We start from the raw sequence: 22,314 nt of genomic DNA on the forward strand, positions 1-22,314 counted from the left end.
GAAACTTACACCACGAAACCGCAACATAAAAATAACAATATTTTTAGGACTAGAAGTCTGAGTTACGAGTGAAATAGTAGGAATACAATTTTTCTTTCAAATTATTATGGAAATCGTGCTTAAATTTAAGATCTATTAACGATGAAACTCTTAACTCATGCCAATGATTTCTCCTTCTAATACGGGCTGTTTATCTCTGGCATTATATTTTATAGTTGTAGTTAAATTTTCCTTCTAACTCTAAAACTTTTGCAGGTGTAAATACGATAATAAACCTTTGCGTCCCATGCAGAGTGGGGCATTGTTAACCATCTGAACGACTATCACCTTCCCAAGGAGGCCTCTGCACCTTGCAGTTAGTTGTAACTATAAAGGATACAAAAACCACATTGAATTCACCGTTTCGTTATCCGATCTTCATGAAAGACTACGTCCTATGGAGGTTTCTTCAAACGTGACAAAATTTTTAAGTCTCGCTTCAATATCATTAATAAAACAAACAAATGACTTCTTAAATTGTCAGTTCTCTGCTTTTATGCATTTACCCACGAAGTCCAACACGCTAAAATTTGTTTTAAAAGTTTTACTTTTTCTGATTTATTGTTGCAATACATAACATGCATGAGCCGGGATAGCTCAGTCGGTATAGTGACTGGCTACGGACTGGGCGACCGGGGTTCGATCCCCGACGGGGGGAGATGATTTTTTTCTCTAGCCTCTGCGTTCAGACCGGCTCTGGGGCCCACCCAGCCTCCTCTACAATGGGTACCGGGGTCCTTTCCCGGGGGTAAAGCCGGCCGGGGCGTGATGCTGACCACTCACCCCCATCTAGTGCCGAGGTCAAGGAAGAGAGGAGCTATACCTCCTCTCACCCCAAGTGCCTACATGGCGCATAGCGGGACAGCTTTACTTTTACTTTACTTTTATACATAACATGCACTTCTAGATAATGGCTAATGACAGTATGTACAGCGTACAACTAGACAAGTGCTTGGAAGCAACAAAAGGAAAATTGTTTTTAATGTTTTCAAAATGTAAAAAAATAACTTTCTTCAGATTGCGAGAAAAAATTCTTAAGCTACTGGCATTTGAAGAGCTTCGTTCTTTGACACAAGGCTTACTCTACCACCAACAGCTGACAACAGCAGAGGGGAATTGCTTTTGGTTGCCTATCGAAACTTCAAATTGCTCTCTACAATGCGTCTGGACTGTCTGCATCAACCCGTTCTACAGCATGTAGCCATAACAGCAAGACATTTTTGTTACTGTTGCGAAGGGTGGACACGATGTCTCCGTGGAGGTGAGCCTCTAACGCGCCCTAGGAGACAGTAGACGGTGCAGTTTGTGATCGCGTCGTTTTTCACTTATTTCTTTTTCTTTGAGTTAATGACATTAAAGCAATAACGTATTTTGTACGGATTAATTTTACGGGATGTTCGCAGTTTTAGTTATTAAAAGAGTTTCACGTTAATTGCTTTCTTACAGCAAAACTGATAAATTAGTTCATTTCAGGATTGTAACCAACGTCCTTGGGTTCTAATTACTTCAAATGCCAACCGCCTTCAATGCCTGTCTGATGGCAGCACAGATTTGATTCATCCACTAATAACGTGACAACAAACTCTGTGACGCTGAGTTTTGAATATTGAACGGGACAAGAATTATCCTCGATATCTGGTGCTACATTACGGTCAAACGAAACACTGGGTACTATAAATCCTTGTAGGTTAGGTTAGTCACTACATGTCTAACATTACTCCCACTCTCCACTTACCATCGTCTGCGAGCTATTCTGCCCTCTTCGAATAATAAGAAACGTATTTGTCAGTGTGAATCAGTAGTTTACTTCTTCCTGTTTCAAATCAAATATCGAAATACTTTGCAGCCTTGTATTCAGTTTTTATTTCAATGTTACAAAGTACAGCCTAAACTAAGGAGGTCGTTTGTTAGTTTTAAAGGATCGCCGCGTAAAAATATTTATAAAAGAGAATCAAATGGCCCTTTTGACAAAAACATTTATAACGGTTATATGGCCATTCTTCTAGAGTTCGCTGGCATTATTTTAGTGGATTAGAACCGAAATACGACGATCAGGAAGCCATGTTACATGATGCGATGCACGCCGTGTCTTAAAGTCTACGATGGTCCAACTAGTGCTGCCACTGCCGTGGGCCTTTAAAGCCAAAGATGTCTTGTGGTCACTGCTGTTTTAAGAAGTACATAAACCTGTACCATTTCAGTAGTCACGAAGTACATCAGCTCATCACACTCCGATTATTACGTGGAATCATGACAACTTCAGTAAACTCAAATTACGGATATTTCTTGCTGCATATATGACTGAAAAAATAAGGGGATTCTTGCCCCCTGTTAAGAGTTATAAAAACAGTATGGATCTTGGTGTTCTTTCACATTTTCAAAATGAACCAGAATGTTTTTGTCATAATTAAATTAAGTATGTTGCACTGATCATAGCTTCAGGTAATCTGTCAAGTGTGATCTTATGGGGTGTAATGCTGGTTTGCTTGTAGGTGGTTATCAATGTTCCGGAGGTATCATTTCCAAAAAATTTGAAACAGCCCTGAAGACTGAGGCCACAGATTCCTCGAAAACAATGATGACCACCTACAAGACTACATGACATTACTACCCAGACGACCGTAATCAACATCTTCGCGTCCACGGGAACCTCGAATCTTTCAGCGATCTTCTTTGTCAGAGGAAGCCATGTCCAGCCACAACAGAAGGTATAAATCCCTCACTACCGTCTCTACTTCGCACCCAGAACCAATCCTTGAGGTGTCCGCTCACAAGTGCTACAACATCTCCCTTTGCAACAGAAAGCGTGTTTCGTCCTTTGCTGTTGTAATCAGATCTGATTACAAGCAGTGTGTGTCTCGTAGTACCTTTACATTTGGCACTTGCTGCAGCCCTGAGGTACAGACGGTCTACACTTCGTTCCCCGCATGCAGACACCGCGTCTCTTTCCCCGCCATAGCGTCCGCGTCTTCCCACATGACTATAGCAACGCCCACGGCCTCCGCATTCTGATCTTGTGCCCTCTCGGATTTTCTCACTGTCTGTACGATTTCCGAGTGGCTGTGGGAAGATATCTGTGTGTGTTTCCCAACATGGCGGTGGTTTGGATGCTCGCTGCGGTGGTGGAAGTATTCCTAATGGAAGACACACAGCGTAACTTACGTAGCCCTCCTCGCCGTGAGGCGTCTGGACGTACAGCCACGCCTGATTCTTAAAGACGGCGTTTACAACCATTCCAAGGGGCAGGGAAAATTCCTCCTGATAACCACCGATGCGCGTCTGATACAGCACGCACGGAAATGCAAGAACCACTGGGATGTTCGCTGGTTTCTCAAGTGACGCCTGAAACATACGTGAATTTTACGTTAGAAAACAACTATTTGTAGGTTTAACTTCAGAGGTTTTGTTCGTTTCGCAGCAGGAAGCCAGGAAACGGAACACCGCGAAGAATGTTTCAGGGTTGTACCCGTGCGCTCTCGAGCACTCTGAAGTGTTTTCTGGCACGCACGCACACCACTGATTCCGCTAGTCAGTCGGCGTACGATGTCGGTATTTGGCGTCAAAATGCGATACTCGCCTCATTAGTCCACTTGTGGATTGTGAGAGGCCTGTTTTCGTTAATAATTTCCCTAATTCCGTATCACATGTTTACTAGTTTTGGTCTAAATATTCAGTGTCTTCAAAACCAGTAATTCCATTTTCCATCGTTGAAAGCCACCGAATGTACCGTTTCTGCTCTTGAATTAAGTCAATCTGCATGGGTGAAAACTGTTGTTTCTGGACATATTTCTTGTTCTAGTAGACAATTAAAACCATGTTGAGAAATGCAGCCTCCCCCCCCCCCCCGCCCTACACCTCGAGTACGCAGGAGTGGTTGATTCTGCATAAATATTTCCAACAGACACCCGTGTACGAGTATATTGCTCCAAGCGGATCAATTTAAATGCCTTCAGAAGCGTTTATTGGTCTACGGATCTCATTTTTATATCAGGAAAGTGTAATTACTTTCTCCCCTGTTCATTCCGGTGAATGCTAAAATAACGATTGCAGTACTTCTATAGGGAAAACTATGGTGTTTTGCGTTCCTTGAAACAAAACGAAAAACTTTTTGATTTATTTGTATCTTATATTTTGAGACAATGAGTCGACAAAGCATGTATAATTAATACATTCTTCACAGAAGTAGAAGGTAAAAAGACGTTCTCATCTCCACAGACATCAAAGTTATAACAGCCGTCATCAAAAATTGTATCCTGCAAGGTCACAGCAAAATCGTATACAACGTTGCAACACTAAAAGCAGAAACCATACGAGTGAAGGCAACTCAGAACTCGAAGCGTATCATAGCTAGCAACGCTGTAATGGTGACTTCGAGTTGCGCGATAAATGGTGGTGGCCCTGTAGCATGCAATTTGGGGACAGCTACTGCAGATCCGAACATGAGCTCGTTTCTGTCATTTTCAGGCATCCAAATTACGTTTTGTGCGATGCCCAAGGCTCATAGACGTTTTCATTGCGGTGTGAAAACTTCACGAAAGAACGCGCATTACTCCTATCTACTCTGGTATTATACTTAATGCAATGCAGTGACTGGTAACTGGAAGACTGTCCTCTGCTGTACTAACGTCATCACTATGATTAGCATTTGACTCTTTAGCTTTAACTCCCAAACAAGAAACCATAAATGAATCAAAGTGCGATTAAGATTACGCAATATATGGAACACAATACCTATTCTTTATTTATATTTTATATCCTAATATAAGAATTATATCGAATTTTATAACTGCCGACTTGAATAAACGTGTCTTTGATTCCGATACTGCCATGGTATTATATAATAATATTTAGTGGAGCCCCAAAAGTGTAAATTACATAAACGTAGCACATATTACGTACCAGTGCTGAAGTTTACTTAAAATGATACAATATACCTTAATTAAATAACTAGAATTCAAGATAACGTCTACTATGAAAGTTTGGTGATCAAACACCCATAGGCCTACGGTTATGACAAATGTGTCTTAGGCTTTGTATCTGACTTGCGTTATTTATAAGATTTTGGTGACTTTACGGACACCGCAAAACAATTCCTTCTATACCAAGGATGACAAACTAAGACCATGAAAGAGATTCAGTCCGACCCGCAAAGTTTTCCGGGTAATATTAATAAGACGCTTGATCTTAATTTTCATTTTCTCATGAAGTAACTAGTTGAGCGCCGATTATCCGGGGTAATTGGGCGAAGCAAGGTCGAGGGAAATCTAAAAATACGGATAATGAAAATTATATTTTATCTAATTATTATCAACTATGTGAGCAAAATAGGAACTTGTACATAGAAACATGTGTATTGACACAAAAATACTAAAAATTCTTTCAAAAAGTAATTTTATCGGAAATACCATAATTTTGTTCGATTTTTCTGTTGCCTTGTTTTGTATAGAGACAGAGACCACGGATAATTGCGCCCCGGATAACCGACTTTCTACTGTGTAATTAATATAATGTAACCGAAAAAAATTGAGATATGCTTAACGTTAACACTCCTACTTTGTATTCGGAAGGTCCTGCTTCACATCTCGACCCGGGGACCGATTATCCTGACTGAGGTTTTCCATAATTTTCTTCAGTCCCTTCTGTCAAATGCCGGGATAATCCATGACTGATTCTTTCCCCATCGTTTAAAATTCATTTTTCATTGATCATCCTATCATCCAGCGCTATACGTATATCTTGATCTACTGATCGTTAAATAAACCACAAATAAATAAATAAATGTACAAGAATGCAAGTTTTGGTGTCCATAAATATCTGTACTTACAACTGGATACCAGGAGGTCGAGCGGTGTTCATTCCAATTTTAGGGTTAAGTCGTGAGAACACGACAGTTGAGGACATCGTAACAGAATCTGTTGTTGATATTGTTCTATGTCGTTTGTTATAAAAATTGATTCCATTCAATCACCACGAGCAGAGTTAAGAACTCCTTACTTGAACTACTTAATTTGTCTCGCGATGTCCTCCGCCCCCTATGCCACTTCGAAAAGACCCTCCATCCTTCCCCCACCCCATAAGCATAAATTTCCACAACTCTTCATTTCCCTATGTCTGCATCTTCACCATACTGATGTATGGCAAGTTTTTAACTTTCCCGCTAATGTAACGTACTGGTTAGAATCTTTTCAGTGTTAACCTCAGGTCAAATCAAAGACAAAGACGGCAAGAATAACATTTACTCCCAAGGCTGTAAGGAGACTCACTCTGACAACTTACCTAAGACGATGAAGAGAATGATATAGTACCTAAAGAGGGCACACAAGATAAATTCTCAGCGGCGCTGCGTTCATTTTGAAAGACGAAAAATGAAGTCTTTTGTTTTACTCTCGTGGGTCGATACATCGGAACACAGCAGAATCGATTAGACAAAATGAATCGTTAGCCAACTCCAACTAGGCAGTTAAGGCTTACGCTCGTCGCGAGAGCCTGGCTGGCTGACGATGCATTATGTCTCATGCGTTCTGTTGCGTTCTAGTGTACGGAGTAACACTGAACCAGGAAGGTAAGAGACAAAAGACTATTTTTCGTCTTTCAAAGTGGAAGCCGGGTTAACACAGCTCACGCGAAAAACATGAAAGCTCCCAAACACAATTCTGACCTGCTTGTCTGAAGATGGCTGACTTTTGGGATATTGCACCGTGTAGTCTGGTATAGTCGGCACAGTAGTTTTTGGCAGGTGGAATTTTCAAGGGGAAGGCTAGGAGCGAGTCTCTTTTGCGGTAGTATAATGCTGACTGCACCGAGGAGCTTATCGGACTGAACGCCCAAACAAAAGAAATGCACTGACCGTGCCACCTCAGGTACACAGAGTAGGCCCGTCCGCCAGCTTCTCCACCGGCCAAAAACTACTGCGCCCACTATACATACTGACCGACGTTGCAGATGTCGATGACGGAGCCATTCAATTCCTCTGAAACGTCAGTCAGCATCTACCAGACTACACGGTGCAATATCCCAGAAGACAGCCATCTTCACACTTGTCGCCATGGTAAAGTGTCAAATCCCCAGCACTTAATCAGAGTCAGGTTAGAACATTCTTTATATTTCCGTTCTGCGAGTCAGCGAAAGTGTAATTTGCTTACCTTAGTCAGAAACGCATCCACATCCTGAATTTCGTAACCAAAACGACAATGTCGTCTCTGTTTCTCGGTCTTGTGCCTTGGAATGCGATTGCGGCGATGTCGGTTCTTGTCACGATGCGATCGTCCACTCCTGCCACTTTCGCTGTTCGCTGTCAATAAAGACGGTTCCGACGAAGTCCTGGTTGTGATCGCACCAACACTTTTATTATTGTTTTTACTCTCCTCACTGCTCACTTTATTATTGATACAATCATTTGGTTTAGCGTTGCATTTGGTTACAGGATTCTCTATGGTGTTATTATTGGTGCTAATTGTCGTAGACGTCGGTGGCGGCGCATCGGTAGCAGCTGAAGGAGAAGTATCGACTCCAGGAGCTGTGTTTGTGGTTGCAGCTGAGCTGCTTTGACGGTCGCCTCTTAGCACCCACGTAAGAGAGATTTTGGGACGAGTTCGAGCCGCCAGGAGAGAGGATGACCTCTGACCCATGTCCTCCTCCTCCTCCTCCTCCTCCTCGTCTTCGTCGTCCTCTTCCTCCTCACCCGCGCTGCCACTTAGGTCAGCAACAGCATCCAGGTCGCGACATGGGCCCACCAAGTCGGGAACAGCCAACCAGACTCCATTCTGCAGACACAACAGACCATTCATATGACTCCTTGATAGTGCCATTGTCTTAACACAACGCAAAGGTCGGCGTGGTTCAAATCACGACATGGGGCCAGCAGAAGGCCGAATTCTTCACATACTCATCCCTAGAGTAAGGGGCAGTAACCAGATAAAGCTACAGTCCAAGGGTTTTCAACCTGTAGCCCGCGGGTCTTAAGCGCTACCAACACACGTTTTGAAATACTGATCACTCCTTGAGTTGAAAAACAGTTACCAAATGTCAGAAAACTCACTTGTTCATGCCGCCTCACACTGTAAGCGTAATACCGAGCGCCAAAAGAGTGGAGCTATTCCTCCATTAATCCAATCCATACGTCTTCGTGGCGTAGAGCTTAATAAATAAGTTTTGTTCTGTGTTAGATAGGACAATGGATTAAATTATATTCAAATATAATTTCGAATTTCGATACATTTTCTTTTATACTGTAGTTTGTTACATTTTATCATGTTCTTTTCGGGTTAAGAAATCATACTTCAGGTCGTCATGATCTGAATCAGGGGTTCTCAACCCTTCCCAAACCTGGAGCCACATTCACTCTTTCTTATCGACTCGCGGGCCGCTGGGTTATAAATTTTGATAAGTTATTGAAACGCCACGGGGTCTTTTTCAGAACATGGGTACTCCTCGACAGTTGTGTTCCAAGAAAAAGTCGCAGATGGTAAAATCACATAAATCGAAAAAAATAAAATCCCTTCTCCCCTCGCACTACTCCTTTGCCACCCCTACAATATACTCTACTCATCCCCACCTCACTCAGTCCGCCATTAAAATTAAATCGTATTTCTCGAAGACGTATTTGATGATTTGATGAGTACCTGTACTAATAAATTAAGCCTAGTTTTACAACAATTTTCTTGAACAAAGGCTGTCATTAATGAGAGATTTTACACTGTTTTTCTTTCTTAGTTTTTTCAGCACCATGTCCAATTTATCTTGATACGATTCGCGTGCATCTTTCCAAGTGTTTATCAGCGAGATGCGTTCTACTTCTTCATTTAAACTGCTGTTTTCCACTGTACATTTGCTCACATCTATAGGTACTGCCAAATACTAACGGCATTAACAAGGCGTGTATTTCTAATTCAGATAAACTATTCAACATTCATGGTGACATAATATCATAAAAATGTACGTGGACGGTGGGTTGAGAATCCATGGTCTAAACAAAAACAGATAGCCGGAAATTTATGACAAACCACACACCATAAAGCGCATGCGCGACAGCTCGGTTATCCCAGACCTTTGTTAAGGGTCAGTATTGTACTGGTCAGAAAAAACTTCCTACCTTCAAGTTCTGGGACAGGCGCGCATACCAAAAACTCAATAATGCATGGACCACGTCGTAAAACAGAAAAAGGGCAATTTAGTAAAGACCATTTCTGAACGTTTTGATGTGTGATACCCCATTGTTTCACTGTGTAGGTCAATTCTGGTCAGCACTAGCAAACTCCGTCCATTCCGATTTTACGAAATAAAATGCTCGCCGTACAATGCGGGAAAGAGGATGTACAGTCACGATCATGAAAATTAAACCCACATTTTATAAACATGGACAGACAACTAATGTAACTGCGTGAACAGTGAACATCTATGTCAAAACATCTTCTGAAATGACATATCTGTCATATAAAACGCTTAAAATATCCGGTTTATTGAATTAAAACTGATATTAATAAATACATGACCGAATTATGAATTCATTTTGTCGATTCAAAAGAACTTGAAACGCTGGCCCATATGTGGATGTCTGTACGTGCAGCCCAACTGGATACAGCATTGTGTTCAAAATCAGACGTGACCAATGTTTATATCGTAGAAATTATCGAACCTGGAAATCGTCGATAGAAAAATTAAGTCTTCTGTAGGGGATTTACGTAGTTCTTTCCGCCACAAACAGTCGGTAATCAAGTGGTACCGACAGCTCCACTCGAACTTCCACATTGCATTGTCCGTCTCTTTCTCTCCCTCTCTCTTCATTCCTTTCATTGAACACGACTGCACACCGGCTTTCACGAGAATGCACATCTGAGAACAGACACACCCCTCATCTTGCCTCATCTCATAACAACCGGCCACAACAAGGATACGCCCCCTCGTGTATCGTTGTGTGTGTCCGCTCTCAAGGAAAGAATCTTGATTATTAACTGCAAGAAACCCAACAAAGTTTCAAAGGTGTTTATTCAGACCTACCGGTAACATGTCACCTAACCACAACACCAAGCGTGCGTGTTAATATTTCTAAAACGTTATCTTGTGCACTTTCCAAAATAAAAAACCAAATATTTTTGTAGGCCTAAACTACGTTGTTGTAATACATTTTTCATAAAATAACCTAAATAAAAGTTTAATATTTTGGGAGACTCATTATCATGCATTCCATATCCAAGTACTCCTCCCACGTCAGAAGTTTGAATAGCCGCGTTGTATTTTTAATTCACGGCATGACATTAAAAGTGGAATGGCCTCTAGTGACAAAATGTAAATACCCAGGCTAATAGAAATCCGTCAATAAGTTCATAAGTTATTATGAACAAGAGACACGCGTATATAATAAACAGGTTCACAATTGTTTTCAAAAAGTCAGCCACCGTATATTATCTCGAATCCGATAAGTCCAGTACATAACCTCACTTCCTATTTTTTATTATCATCTCATTTACACATATGTACCCCACGTTTCTCCTCCCTTCGGGTTTTCGAAGTACATTTTAATGAATTTCCCATTTTCTCGTGCGTGCCACATGCCTCGCCCATCTCATTCTGCGTCATTTGGTCATTCTGATATCTGGTTAAGAGCAGCGATCCAATATGGCACTCCTAAGCAGATTTATTTTCCCTCTTAGGCACAAATATTCTCCGTAGCGCCCTGTTCTCAGACATCCTGAATATAATGTGATCTGAGTTCTTCACGATGGTGAAGATGTGGACTGTTTAATCTTGGTTAATCTTGTAGGTAGCCACCAATGTTTCGGAGAAACACAGAAACGTATCTCCTCCATCTTCAGGAACAGAAACGTTACGTTCCTCCGAAACGTTAGAAATCGCCTAAAAGACAATTTGGTGCCACAATCAAGTTGACCAAAATCTATAATCCGACGAAGGCAAGTAGTCATCTAGCCGGTGAGGGCGCTGAAGCGTCTGGCTAACAGAATGGTGAGGTCACATAGCAACACGTTCTGTTCAATGTTTCTCGCCACATAACCATTTATCTTGGTTGGGCTGTATCACAATCTATTTGTTCCCTTAGGGCAAGATGCCACGTTCCACACCCACACAGAAATAACCTAAAATTATACTTTTTACGTGTTTTGGTCTTTATGATTCTAGACAGCAGACGGGGAGACAATTTTTTTTTAACAGAATAGTAACGAGCATTGCCCACTGAGGACCGTCTCGAAGGTAAAATAACAAAATCTGCACTTTTGCACTCGTCTCGCGCTGTGGATAAGTGTGACGAATTCCATTCTTTGACCGGATAAACGTACAACATCGCATCCACATAAGAGTTCTGGATAAAATGCCAGCCTGTCAAGAAAATTATGTATGAGCTTTTTGTAATTCCTACATGCGATACCGTACATTTAAAAAACCTGTTCTGAAACTTGATGTAGACATTTCGAAAACTTGCTGTACGTTACTTGTGCGTTTAAAAAGATACATAGTTCCTGGGTGTGGAACACGGAGATCAAACAGGTTGAGAATCTCAACACATGCGTGCACAATTTTCTATCCGGTCAGATGGTGAAATGCGAGATCAAATTGATCGTAACACGACGACGAAATAACTCCGCGCTGAATTCTAAAGCTTATGAGATTTCGTTTCCAATTAATTTACAACTGGATATTGTTTGAATGTTGTAATGACCTGTGACTGATGAGTGGAGGATCTGAGGTTTTCACTGAGGTGTATCCGAAGATGGCTGTCTTCTGGGTTGTTACGCCGTGTAGTCTGGCAGTTTACCGACGTTTCATAGGTCCTTGCTGCCTCCATCAACAACTCGGCTGTGACGTTCAGTCACATATATTCACCAAAAATGTTAATATTATTCTCGTCTTGATTCTCTCTTCCAATTGGCCGCCTCGAGCGAAAATTCAGGATCAAATCAGTATTTTACATTCCTCAGTCAATTCGTGGAGCAGGTTGCCTCGACCGGTGACACTTCTGACCTGTATTTGAGGGGGCCAGGGCACATATTTTCCTAAGTCCCTCCACGTGAACGCCGGACTAGCATTTTGAAATAGGCCACGACCGCCGTTGGTAAATTTCTACCAGACTACACGGCGCTACAACCCAGAAGTCTTCCATCTTGATAACTGTTAAGTATTGATTACTGTTGTGTGTGGATATGATTCAATACACCGTTAAACATCGTGTTTTCTGCACGAATTTTTGTGTAATGTGGAGTCGGAGTGTCCCAGAAATTTTCGTAATAAATTTCCCGCGATCATATTTCTAAGCGCAAAAGGCATCCATGAACTTGTTTATAGTCAGGTCCACTGAATCACTTGTGGAAAAAGAAATCTACTTAAAAACTTCATGTTCATTCTGTACAGTTCATATTGGTACAAAGTAAGACACGGTGTGATGCTGGGAACTTGGATGGGTACGTACGAGTTCCTTGTTAATTTTTGACTAATTATTAAAGCCCGTTATTGTCGTAACATAAATTATCAAGTGATACAGGCGATACATCTGCATTAAAATATCGATACACATGTATATCGATATATTTTGCTCGTCGCAAATGTGGAGGGGAACTGAGCATTTTCTAGCAACACTACACTGGACTACCCATAATTTGTCTTATGCCGCTTGAATGAGTTATTGCTTTGCTTAAGAATAAAGTTTGCTGGTGCGAGCCCCTTGTTAACAGTTTGCCAGTACACCCCTGAAATAACACGTTAGACCAGGGGTGGGGACCCTGCTGCCTTAAGAGCACATGTGGCCTTCTAGGTCCTTAAGTGCGGCCTTTTGACTGAATCCAAATTTTACAGAACAAATCCTTTTATTTTTATTAATACATGCTGCAACCAAATATTCAAATGCTTTCCAACAAAAAGCAGACACAACAAATTCATTAAAAGATTAGTTAACTTTAAAATTAACAAATAGTTTTCATTTTTTGAAATTATTAAGTACATAGTAGTTAGATTTTTACAAAATAATGTACATTTTTAAGTATATCTAATTGAAGTATCTTGAATGCGGCCTTATTTGATTACAGCTAAATTAATGCGGACTTCCAACACGAAAAGGTTCCCCACCCCTGCGTTAGACCTAACACAGACTGTTTACCAGCTCCAAACAAGGTTTTGTATAAGATACGCAAACAAAACACAAATATCTCCCAGACAAGTCGCATAACAGCGAGGAAAGGTAATACAAGCAAGGCCTTGTTGCCTCCATCATCAGAGCGATCATCACGTTCTAATCAATCGGAGGAGATAATAAGACATATTAAAAGTGCCATCTTAAAGGGCAGAGGACTGTGATACTGACCATTATTTATGATAGTAAAATTGAGGGCGAGATTCTCGGTCAGAAAACACGCGGGGCAGATAAACAGGAATGGGAAATTCAACGTCAAAAGTCCGAGTCATGTAGAAACTAAGCAAGAGTATCAGGTAACAATTTCGAATAAGTTTGCAGTCTTATAAAACGTTGAAGAAAATACAGAGGATAGGGAATTGGATGCCAATAAGGACTGGGAAAATGTACGGGATAACATGAAAATTTCAGCTGAGGAGAGTGTAGGATATCATACAACTTCTCGAAATAAAGCATGGTTTGAAGAAAAATGCTCGATCTTCGTAAGACGGAGGAAGCAGGTTAGATTGAAATGGCTGCAGGCCCGTACTCGAATAAACAGGGAAAGATATTGCAGTGTAAGGCGCGAATCCAGCAGAACTTTGAGGAATGAGACGAGGGTGTATCTAGAAGAGCAGATACGGGGGCTGGAAACTAAGAGCAAAAATTAACACATCAGAGGCATACGAGGTGCGATCGGAAAGTTTCAAGACTGCGCCTATAAAAACCCATACACTTATCTCAGGTATTAAATTCATCCATCACCCTCGAAGTAGTTCCCCTGGGAGTGAACACAACGATCCCAGCGCCGCTGCCAAGCCTGGAAGCATCCCTGTCAAGCACCATCTGCGATTCTGCCTGAATCTCTTCTATCGTCTCAAATCTCCTTCCCTTTAGCTGAATTTTTATCTTTGGGAAGAGGAAGATGTCACACGGAGCTTAGAAAGGAAGTTGGGGTCGGTTCTTGCAAGATCTTTGAGCTCCTGACAAACGAGAAGTCGATTCTGCTTCTGGTCCTCAGACAGGATGCGTCGCATGTGGAGTTCTTCCTTTAGAATCAGCTGACAGGTCCCATAGCCTATCCCAACAATATCGCACAAGTCGTTGATGGTACGACGTCGATCTTCGTGAATGGCCTGCCGAATCTTCGTAACATTTTCGGGCGTTGTGCTCGAAGATGGTCGTCCAGAACGCTCGTCATCATCGACAGAGGTTCGGCCATTTTTAAAACGTGAATGCCACACAAAAGTTTGTGCACGACCCATTGCGGACTCCCCAAATGCTTGCTTTAGCATTTCATAGGTTTCCGTAGCCGTTTTGGCGAGTCTTTGGCAAAATTTGATGCACACGCCATTCCGAAATCGCAGGAGGGTCGGTGTAATGCACTACCATAACGCCCGTAACTAAGAAACAAATGCTAATTCGATGATGCCGGCTGGCACACTGATTCACTATGAAAGTAGGCCGCACCCCCTAACGGCAGAAGCTCGTACTACATCCGGTTCGCCCTCTATTGACACAGTCTTTAAACTTTCCGATCGCACCTCGTAAGTGAATTCAAGAAGGGGTACAAACCTAGAAGACGTTTGATCACGGACGAAAATGGGGATCTGCTCGCGGACTCACATGGCATAGTAGACAGATGGAAAGTTACTAAACGTCCACGTAGCTGATCAATTTAAAGAGACTGAAGTACATACAGCAGAGCCTTAATGAAGATGAAATTGCCATTGCGAAATGAAAACGTTATAACTCTCCAGGCATCAAATCAATTCCAGCTGAACTAATGCATGCAGGTGGTACGACACTGCACTCAGAGACACACAAGCTTATAGTCTCGATCTGGAACCAGGAAGTACCACCACAACCATGGAAAGAATCAATTATTGTCCCTATGATTTCCGAGGTATCTCTCTTTTGTCAACGTCATAAAAAGTGTTATCGAATGCACTTCTGGCACGGTTAACGCCATTTATGAATCAAACTATCGGGGGCGATCAACGTGGATTCCGCCGTAATAGGTCAACTACTGATCAGATCTTTCGCATTCGACAAATATTAGAGAAAAAGTGGGAGTATAATGGAAAAGTTCAACTATTTTTGGACTTTAGGAAGGCATACGACTCAGTTAGAAGAGAGGTACTGTACGGCATTCTGACTGAGTTTGGAATACCAAAATATTGCATAGGTTACCTAGCAAAGTAAGGACAGCGAAATCTAGGAGGCTCCGATAAGCTGGACATGTATCACGCACACGGCGAAGCAAGGGGTGCATGGTTGGGAATTGTCCTGGGAAACGACCACTGGGCAGACCAAGAAGGAGATGGTAAGATAATATCAACATTGATCTTAGGGAGGTGGGCTGTGAGAATGGTAAATGGATGGAGCTGGCTCAGGATCGTGGCCGGTGGCGGGCTTTGGTGTTGTCGGTGTTGGACCTGCGGGTTCTGCTACCTGGGAGCTAGTTAGTTAGTATGTTTATGATCGTGCACCATACCTTAAGAAATTAATATATGTACCAAGGTTATTTATACGGGGCGCTTAACAAACAAACATCTTTACTCCGTGAATGTGTGCGTGTGGGTAGGGCTTGTTTGGAAGGTTTGCTAGTGTTTGTTAAAAACAAAACAATCTTTACTTTACGTCACCTGACGTTCACCTTGATCTTATTCTGCTTTCATGCTTCATTAGTAGCTAGTAATAAGTGGGGCGATATGCAAATTTTTAAGGTTCGGGTAAAAAGATGTCGTGATTCGGTTGAAGAGTCATCCTATTATTTGTGTTCCGTGTCTGAGAGCACGCTATTGGAGATAGAGGTGGGAAAACAGGGACACCACTAGGAACCTGTTACGTGCTATTACTGGGCCCTACACTAATATGTACAGGCCTAAGCGAATTCTTTTTTCTGTATTTTATTCGACCTGGAACTGCCTTACTGACACCATTTTTGTATTTATTATATTTTTTGCCAGAATAAGTCTAGGCGAAATAGATACCAGTGATTTTTTTAACACGATATATAATGTGTAGGAATTTCCGGCGAGAGTTATATATTATGAACTGTAAAGGCGAGAGAAGTTGCTGTCACGGCCCTCCATTTGCCTGTTTTCCTCAATCTTTATTGTACGGCGAATTGTTTTTCCTTGCGCAGTTTTTTTTACGACTGTTCGCAACCCTCTTTGATCAAAAAGGAGCTATGTGCACGCCGTCTCAGCTGTCATTGCGGAGGACGAGGGAACTAGGAATAAGACAAAACAAGTGAACATCGCTTGTTTGATCTCTCCTAATATCCACCCCCCTCCCCCCTGACATCCTTCGCGACTTCCTAGGGGTCGCAACCCACAAGTTAAAAGCCACTAGTTTAGAGACACAGAAAGAGAATATGAAAATAAAAAATTTTCAGCTAGGCTGAAACTTAAGACTTCCAGAATACGAAGTAGGAGTGCTAATTATGTACTATATCGAGATGTTCAGTACCTAAAACTATTATATGACTTCTGTTATTTTTATACGAGTGCAAGTACTTCTGAGACTACATAAACTAGATTAACATGAAGTCATTCTCACAGGGAACGATGCGTTGATGAATCTTTAGATCGTTAGAGCCTTTTCACGTCAACACTAACACAGAAAAGAACTTTACACTTTCATGATGATACAGAAAACAAATACGTCGTGTTTAGAAATTCATACCCACATCAGTCTATAGAAAAAAAAACTCAAGAGTTTTGTTTCAAATGACCCAGGTGACTGTTGTTGTGCGCCTCCGCTAGATGCCACTAATTGTGAAAATGGCCGTGTGTTCTGCAGTTACCGAAGAAAGAGTCTGCAACAGCTGTGCAAAGTTCATTTCCCACACAATTTCACATGGAACCACCCAGCCGAGAATCCACGTACGCCGCAATCTTTACCATAGTTGAGACAGCGAATCACAACAGCCACAGCTTCCATCTCACTAGCGAGAGTTCCCCAAGGGTCAATTTTAGGGCCCTTGCTTTTCATAATATATGTAAATGACCTTCCTCCAACAATAAAAACAATAAAAACAATAAATACTTTAACAGAACCCATAATATTTGCTGATGACACAAGCGTCATAATTTCAAATAAAAATTTTGTTCTGTTCAACATCAAACATAGTTCTGTCTCATATGAGTAAATGGTTTACTGCTAACAAGCTGGCCCTAAATCTAGATAAAACGAATATAATAAAATTTATAACAAATAACTCACCACAATGTGCTTTAAGTATTGGTTATAATGGGAAGTATATACAAGATTCAATAAACACAAAATTCTTGGGTTTGCAAATTGATAATCACCTAAATTGGACAAATCATGTTGATAAACTGATACCTAAGTGAAGTGGCGCATGTTATTCAGTTAGATCTCTGTTGCATGTCAGCAACACTGACACATTCAGATCAGTATATTTTGCCTATTTTCACTCTTTAATGAAATATGGAATAATTTTTTGGGGAAAATCATCAAACATCAAAAAGATATTCACTTTACAAAAGAAAATTGTTAGATTATTGGCTGGTGTAAAACCTAGGAATTCATGTAGAAGTCTATTTAAGAGATTAGAAATCTTACCTCTTCCATGTGAATACATATTCTCGTTAATGAACTTTATTGTAAATAACCAAGAACTCTTTCAAACTAATTCTGCTATACACCGTGTCAACACAAGGAATAGAAATCAGCTTCATAGACCAATTGCCAACTTCTCATGTTTTCAAAAGAGTGCATATTATGCAAGGATCAACATTTTCAACAGTCTACCATCAAATCTCACAAGTCTTGTAAATAAAAAGGAGCAATTTAAACCAGCATTGAAAAGATACTTAATTACACACTCCTTTTACTCTGTCGATGAATTTCAAATGTTTACAAGTAAGTCGTAATTTATCTATTGTATATAATCGGTGGATTTATTTGTATCTTATCTCTACTTCATGTGAACCCTTTGTTTGTATTTTTGTGACATTTATATGACTTGTATTTGTATAACATGTATTGTATTATTATGACTTATTCTACATCCTATTGTCATCTGACTAACTTATGGATCCATGGAATGTAATAAAGATGTATGTATGTATGTATGAGACACTGCACAAAGTTTCGAACGAGTTCGATTATCGTCTCGAAATCTGTCGTGTGACTCGCGAAGCAAATTTGGAGTCTCTGCGAGATGCGTACAAAACTCCGAGGTTTCTTCTATCGACTGGTGTAGGAGTGAAGTTCTAAGTACGCCGCAATTGTTTTCTGTACCATTTTGAAAACTAGAAAGTTCTTTTGATAACACAATGTGATACTCGATGAAACATGTTCCTTGGGAATTATTTTAAAAGAACAAATTGGTCATAGAACCTCCTTTTAACTGCCTTTATAATCTTGGACTTCTACCCTTTGAAACCGAAGCTTGTCTAAATATTATTCAAGAATTCAGCCCGTACGTAAAGAAACCACAAAGATCAGCTGGTTAACATTGTTTAAGAAAAGAATCCATGTTTACTAAGAAAATCACATCAAACCCATTCAGTATACAAAAGGAAGAATAGTCGATTGTTGATGCAGGTGGGTCATACACTTAACATTTGGCTTTAAAATGTTAATATTGTTTACCCACAGTTACAACTGAAAAACAAGATCTCTTCCATTGGTATTTCCTTGCCCCACGTACTTCATTAAATGTCAATGGTCAGAACGAGTGGCCACCGTTAGGTCCTTGTTATTCGAACAGGACGATCAAACACTGCCTTCCATTGTAACACTAACCACAGTCTTAGGGATGAGGATTGTTCAGAGTAAAAGAAATCTGATTAAAGACTTACCAATTCCTGGATATACCAGGTGCTCGGTGACTGCTCTCCCTCACTGTCCAGCGACCTCTCCGGCAGCTGGAAGTCGGAGTCGCTGCTCCAGGAGTGTCGTCGCTTAACGCCCCCTACAACACGCAAAACAGTTAGTTTACCACACACAGCACTTTTCTATTTTCAAATTACAACCACGTTAGTTTATTATGCTTCTTGTGGAGAGTTTAACTTTTAATCAGAACAGTAAAGTCCTGCAAATGTAGGTTAATAATGTCCTGCGTACTGGAGAATGGTCAACGGAAAAGTGCAGAGAAATCGACGCGTAGCGAAGTATGGCCCAGTACGAACTCTGTGTCGACCTCGGGAGTAATGAATCAAGTAAAGTTGAAGGTCTTTACATCTGCTTAAAAAGTGGAGATATTAATAACAATAGTATGAATATTTTGAATTTACATACGAAAGTTTTAAATAATGATCACTCACTCCCCACTTACTATAACTCCTTACATCGAGGCATTTACTGAAGATAATAAAATTTTTGAATTTATTGAATCTCTCAATATTATATTATGAAGTATTCCTATAACTACAGACCTATATTTTTATTGACTGCACTAAGACATCACAGGAATTTTTTTTATTGAATCTAACAATATCTCTCCACTAAGTGCACTTTAGAAATTGAGTTAAATTACAAAATTAAGTATCTAGACATTACAGTTCATGGAGCTTCGTAAAAATTTACATTCAGGGTATGAAGAGACGTACGGACACTGTAATCAACAGCTTTCACGTTGTCCTTAAAAAACACATACAAAGTGTCGTATTTTAAACAAGAATTTGTGATTGACAGAATGGACTCGGTACAGATAAAGAAAGACAGATAAATAGTAATAGATAATGCATTACCAAAACCAACAGTAATTATACAGACATCATAACACGTCTTGCAGCCAGAAAATCCCACAGACTCTGCCAACTTTATCGGCGAAAGGTTAAGAAAGGAATACGAGGACAAACTTCACTTATTACGAGAATAAGTTTCGCACAATGACTAAAATATTCGTATTAAAAATGCCAATATTAAACCAGTGTTCAGTGTTCGGGAAACAGTGAAACATATTTTATCAAGACACGACGAAGGTGATTCAAGCGAAATGGTGTTTATAAAAATAACTGTAATAAAAAGTAGCTCGGAAGACAACGCTTCTAAGCACATACGCGCAAACAAATTAGTTTCATTGGTAGTCAGAGAAAATGCATTTATTTTATTATGCCAGTTGTGGCGTTAATTTCGCACAAAGTAAAATTAGGAATCTGCAAAAGTTACTTTTTTAGGAAATGGACGTCATTACAGGAGGAACTATAGTTCCCCTGTACTTGGAATCTTCCAGATATCTTAACACTATAAGTTTGCCTGTGAATATAAGGAGAGTGTTCCATGTCGGAAAACATACGGACCTACAAGAAAACATTACACTATTTTGAAGCCTGTCTGAGAACTTCAGTGTGATTTATAAAAATATATTACTAACAAAATTTAATCAGAATTTGTTGTTCGGCTTATGAGTTTTGACTATTAAGCCATCGACAGTGCCACCTCATTCTCAGTACACAAATTTGACCTTTAAATTACGTATAGAATTTCAGTAATTTAAAAGCTAAAATTTAAAACTGATAAAACAGCCTCGTTATCAAATGCAATATTATGATCCCAAAAAAATTATAAAAATTACGTAACACATTACTGTTTCCAGTTACAACCCATATACGTGAGTTTTTGTCATAGTTTTTCCTAATGACATTTCCTGTTAATTGTCCATTGGGTTAGTTATATTCATTTAAATTGTCTCTGCCTAAACTTCTGACGGCTTGTTCATTAGCCATATTGTTTTAATAAACCTTGTCGTTCGAAATTGTTTAAATTGTTTTGTTTTTCTAGCGTTTCTATTTGTTGTTTTGTATGGGTGCGAAACATGGTCTCTCACTCTGAGGGAGGAACACAGAGATTGCAGGTGTTTGAGGAGGATATTTGAGCCTAAGAGGGAAGACGATGGGGCGTGGAGAAAACTGCATAATGATGAGCTTAAAAATCTGTACTCATCCCCCAATGAATGAGATGGGCTGGGCATGTAGCGCGCATTGACGGGTCAAGAGGTGTGCACCGGGTATTGGTTGGGAAGCCTGAGGGGAAGAGACCGCTGGGGAGACCTAGACGTAGATGGGAGGACAATGTCAGGCGGGATCTATGGGAGATAGGAGATGAAGGAGACTGGATTTTGTTGGCCCAGGACAGGGTCCGGTGGAGGGCTTTGGTTAATTCGGTGATGAACCTTCGGGTTCCGTAAGCCATCTAGTTAGTTAGTTAGTTAGCGTTTCTATTAACATTCACTACGATTTTGTAGTTTCAATTTCAGTTCACTAGTAACTATTGTTTTTGCCTCCAGTTGTGTTCCAGTGCATTTCCTGTTTTATGCAGTATTTCACCATACACTTACAAGCGCGCTGATCCGTGCCGTTTTATCCATCTCGTCTGTTACCGTCCAAGCAGTATGCCTTATACTGTTTTTTTGTGACGATAAGCCTGGCATTACTAAGGGTTTCAGACGTCAATTGAACACGTAATTATAATACTTTCAAGGTTAATGTAGTAACATTATTCTGGTCTCGTTGAAATCCAGCTTCCTCTTTGTCAAACAGTTACACGTTACTGTAATTCCCGGAATCTCATGAACTGAACAAACTAGATTTTCTAGAATATTCAGAAATCCTATAGAACAGAAGCTGAAAAATTCATGTTAGTTATACGTCTCAGTGTATCATGTATGTTTCCTGTCCTGTACTTTATTTAATCAGTGCTGAAACATTAGAGTGTATAATTTATCGTGTAATTAAGCGCCCACTGGACATTAACACTTAACTTTTATGAGGAATCCTTATAAATTTTTGTTTATACCCTTTGAAATTCTAAATGTAAAATGTGGAACAATAGAGTTCGCTTCAAAGCCACCACTAACCTCCTCAATGGATAAATTTCATTTCGAAAATTATATTTACTTTTCTGTACGGGTACACAGAAAAAGTCAGAACATTCTGACCATCTCTCGAATACAATGTCCCTGTGGCGGCCATTTTAAATACCGACTTAAAGTAAAAGAGTATGGATGTGCTTGTAAAAACATTTGTTAGGCCAGATGTTCAATTCAATTCAATTCATTAATTTAAGTGCTTGACAACAGTCAAAAAGGCCCAATAACAGCCAAACACTAACAACAATACAAAAGCAAATAAACAATTAACTGAATATATAAATGTACAATATTAATAATGATAATAATT

General features: G+C 40.3%; 1 protein-coding gene across 4 annotated transcripts in view; it reads right to left on the reverse strand.

Moving 5' to 3' along the window:
- Positions 1-1,875: 1,875 nt before the first annotated feature.
- LOC110829371 (uncharacterized) overlaps positions 1,876-22,314 on the reverse strand; it is an 82,182-nt gene continuing 61,743 nt past the window's right edge. For all 4 annotated transcript variants that reach the window (XM_087351434.1, XM_022063028.2, XM_022063029.2 and 1 more), the window contains exons 3-5: positions 18,994-19,106; positions 7,182-7,802; positions 1,876-3,381 (exon numbers count right to left, since the gene is read on the reverse strand). In XM_087351434.1, coding sequence (XP_087207560.1) covers positions 2,716-3,381; positions 7,182-7,802; positions 18,994-19,106 — 1,400 coding nt within the window. In that variant the 3' untranslated portion in view covers positions 1,876-2,715. The remainder of the gene's footprint in view (positions 3,382-7,181; positions 7,803-18,993; positions 19,107-22,314) is intronic.

Source organism: Zootermopsis nevadensis, unplaced genomic scaffold (genome assembly GCF_977971745.1).
Source record: "Zootermopsis nevadensis isolate Lab colony 2312 unplaced genomic scaffold, Znev_1.0 Znev_ptg000019l, whole genome shotgun sequence".
Classification (NCBI taxonomy): Eukaryota; Metazoa; Arthropoda; class Insecta; order Blattodea; family Termopsidae; genus Zootermopsis; species Zootermopsis nevadensis.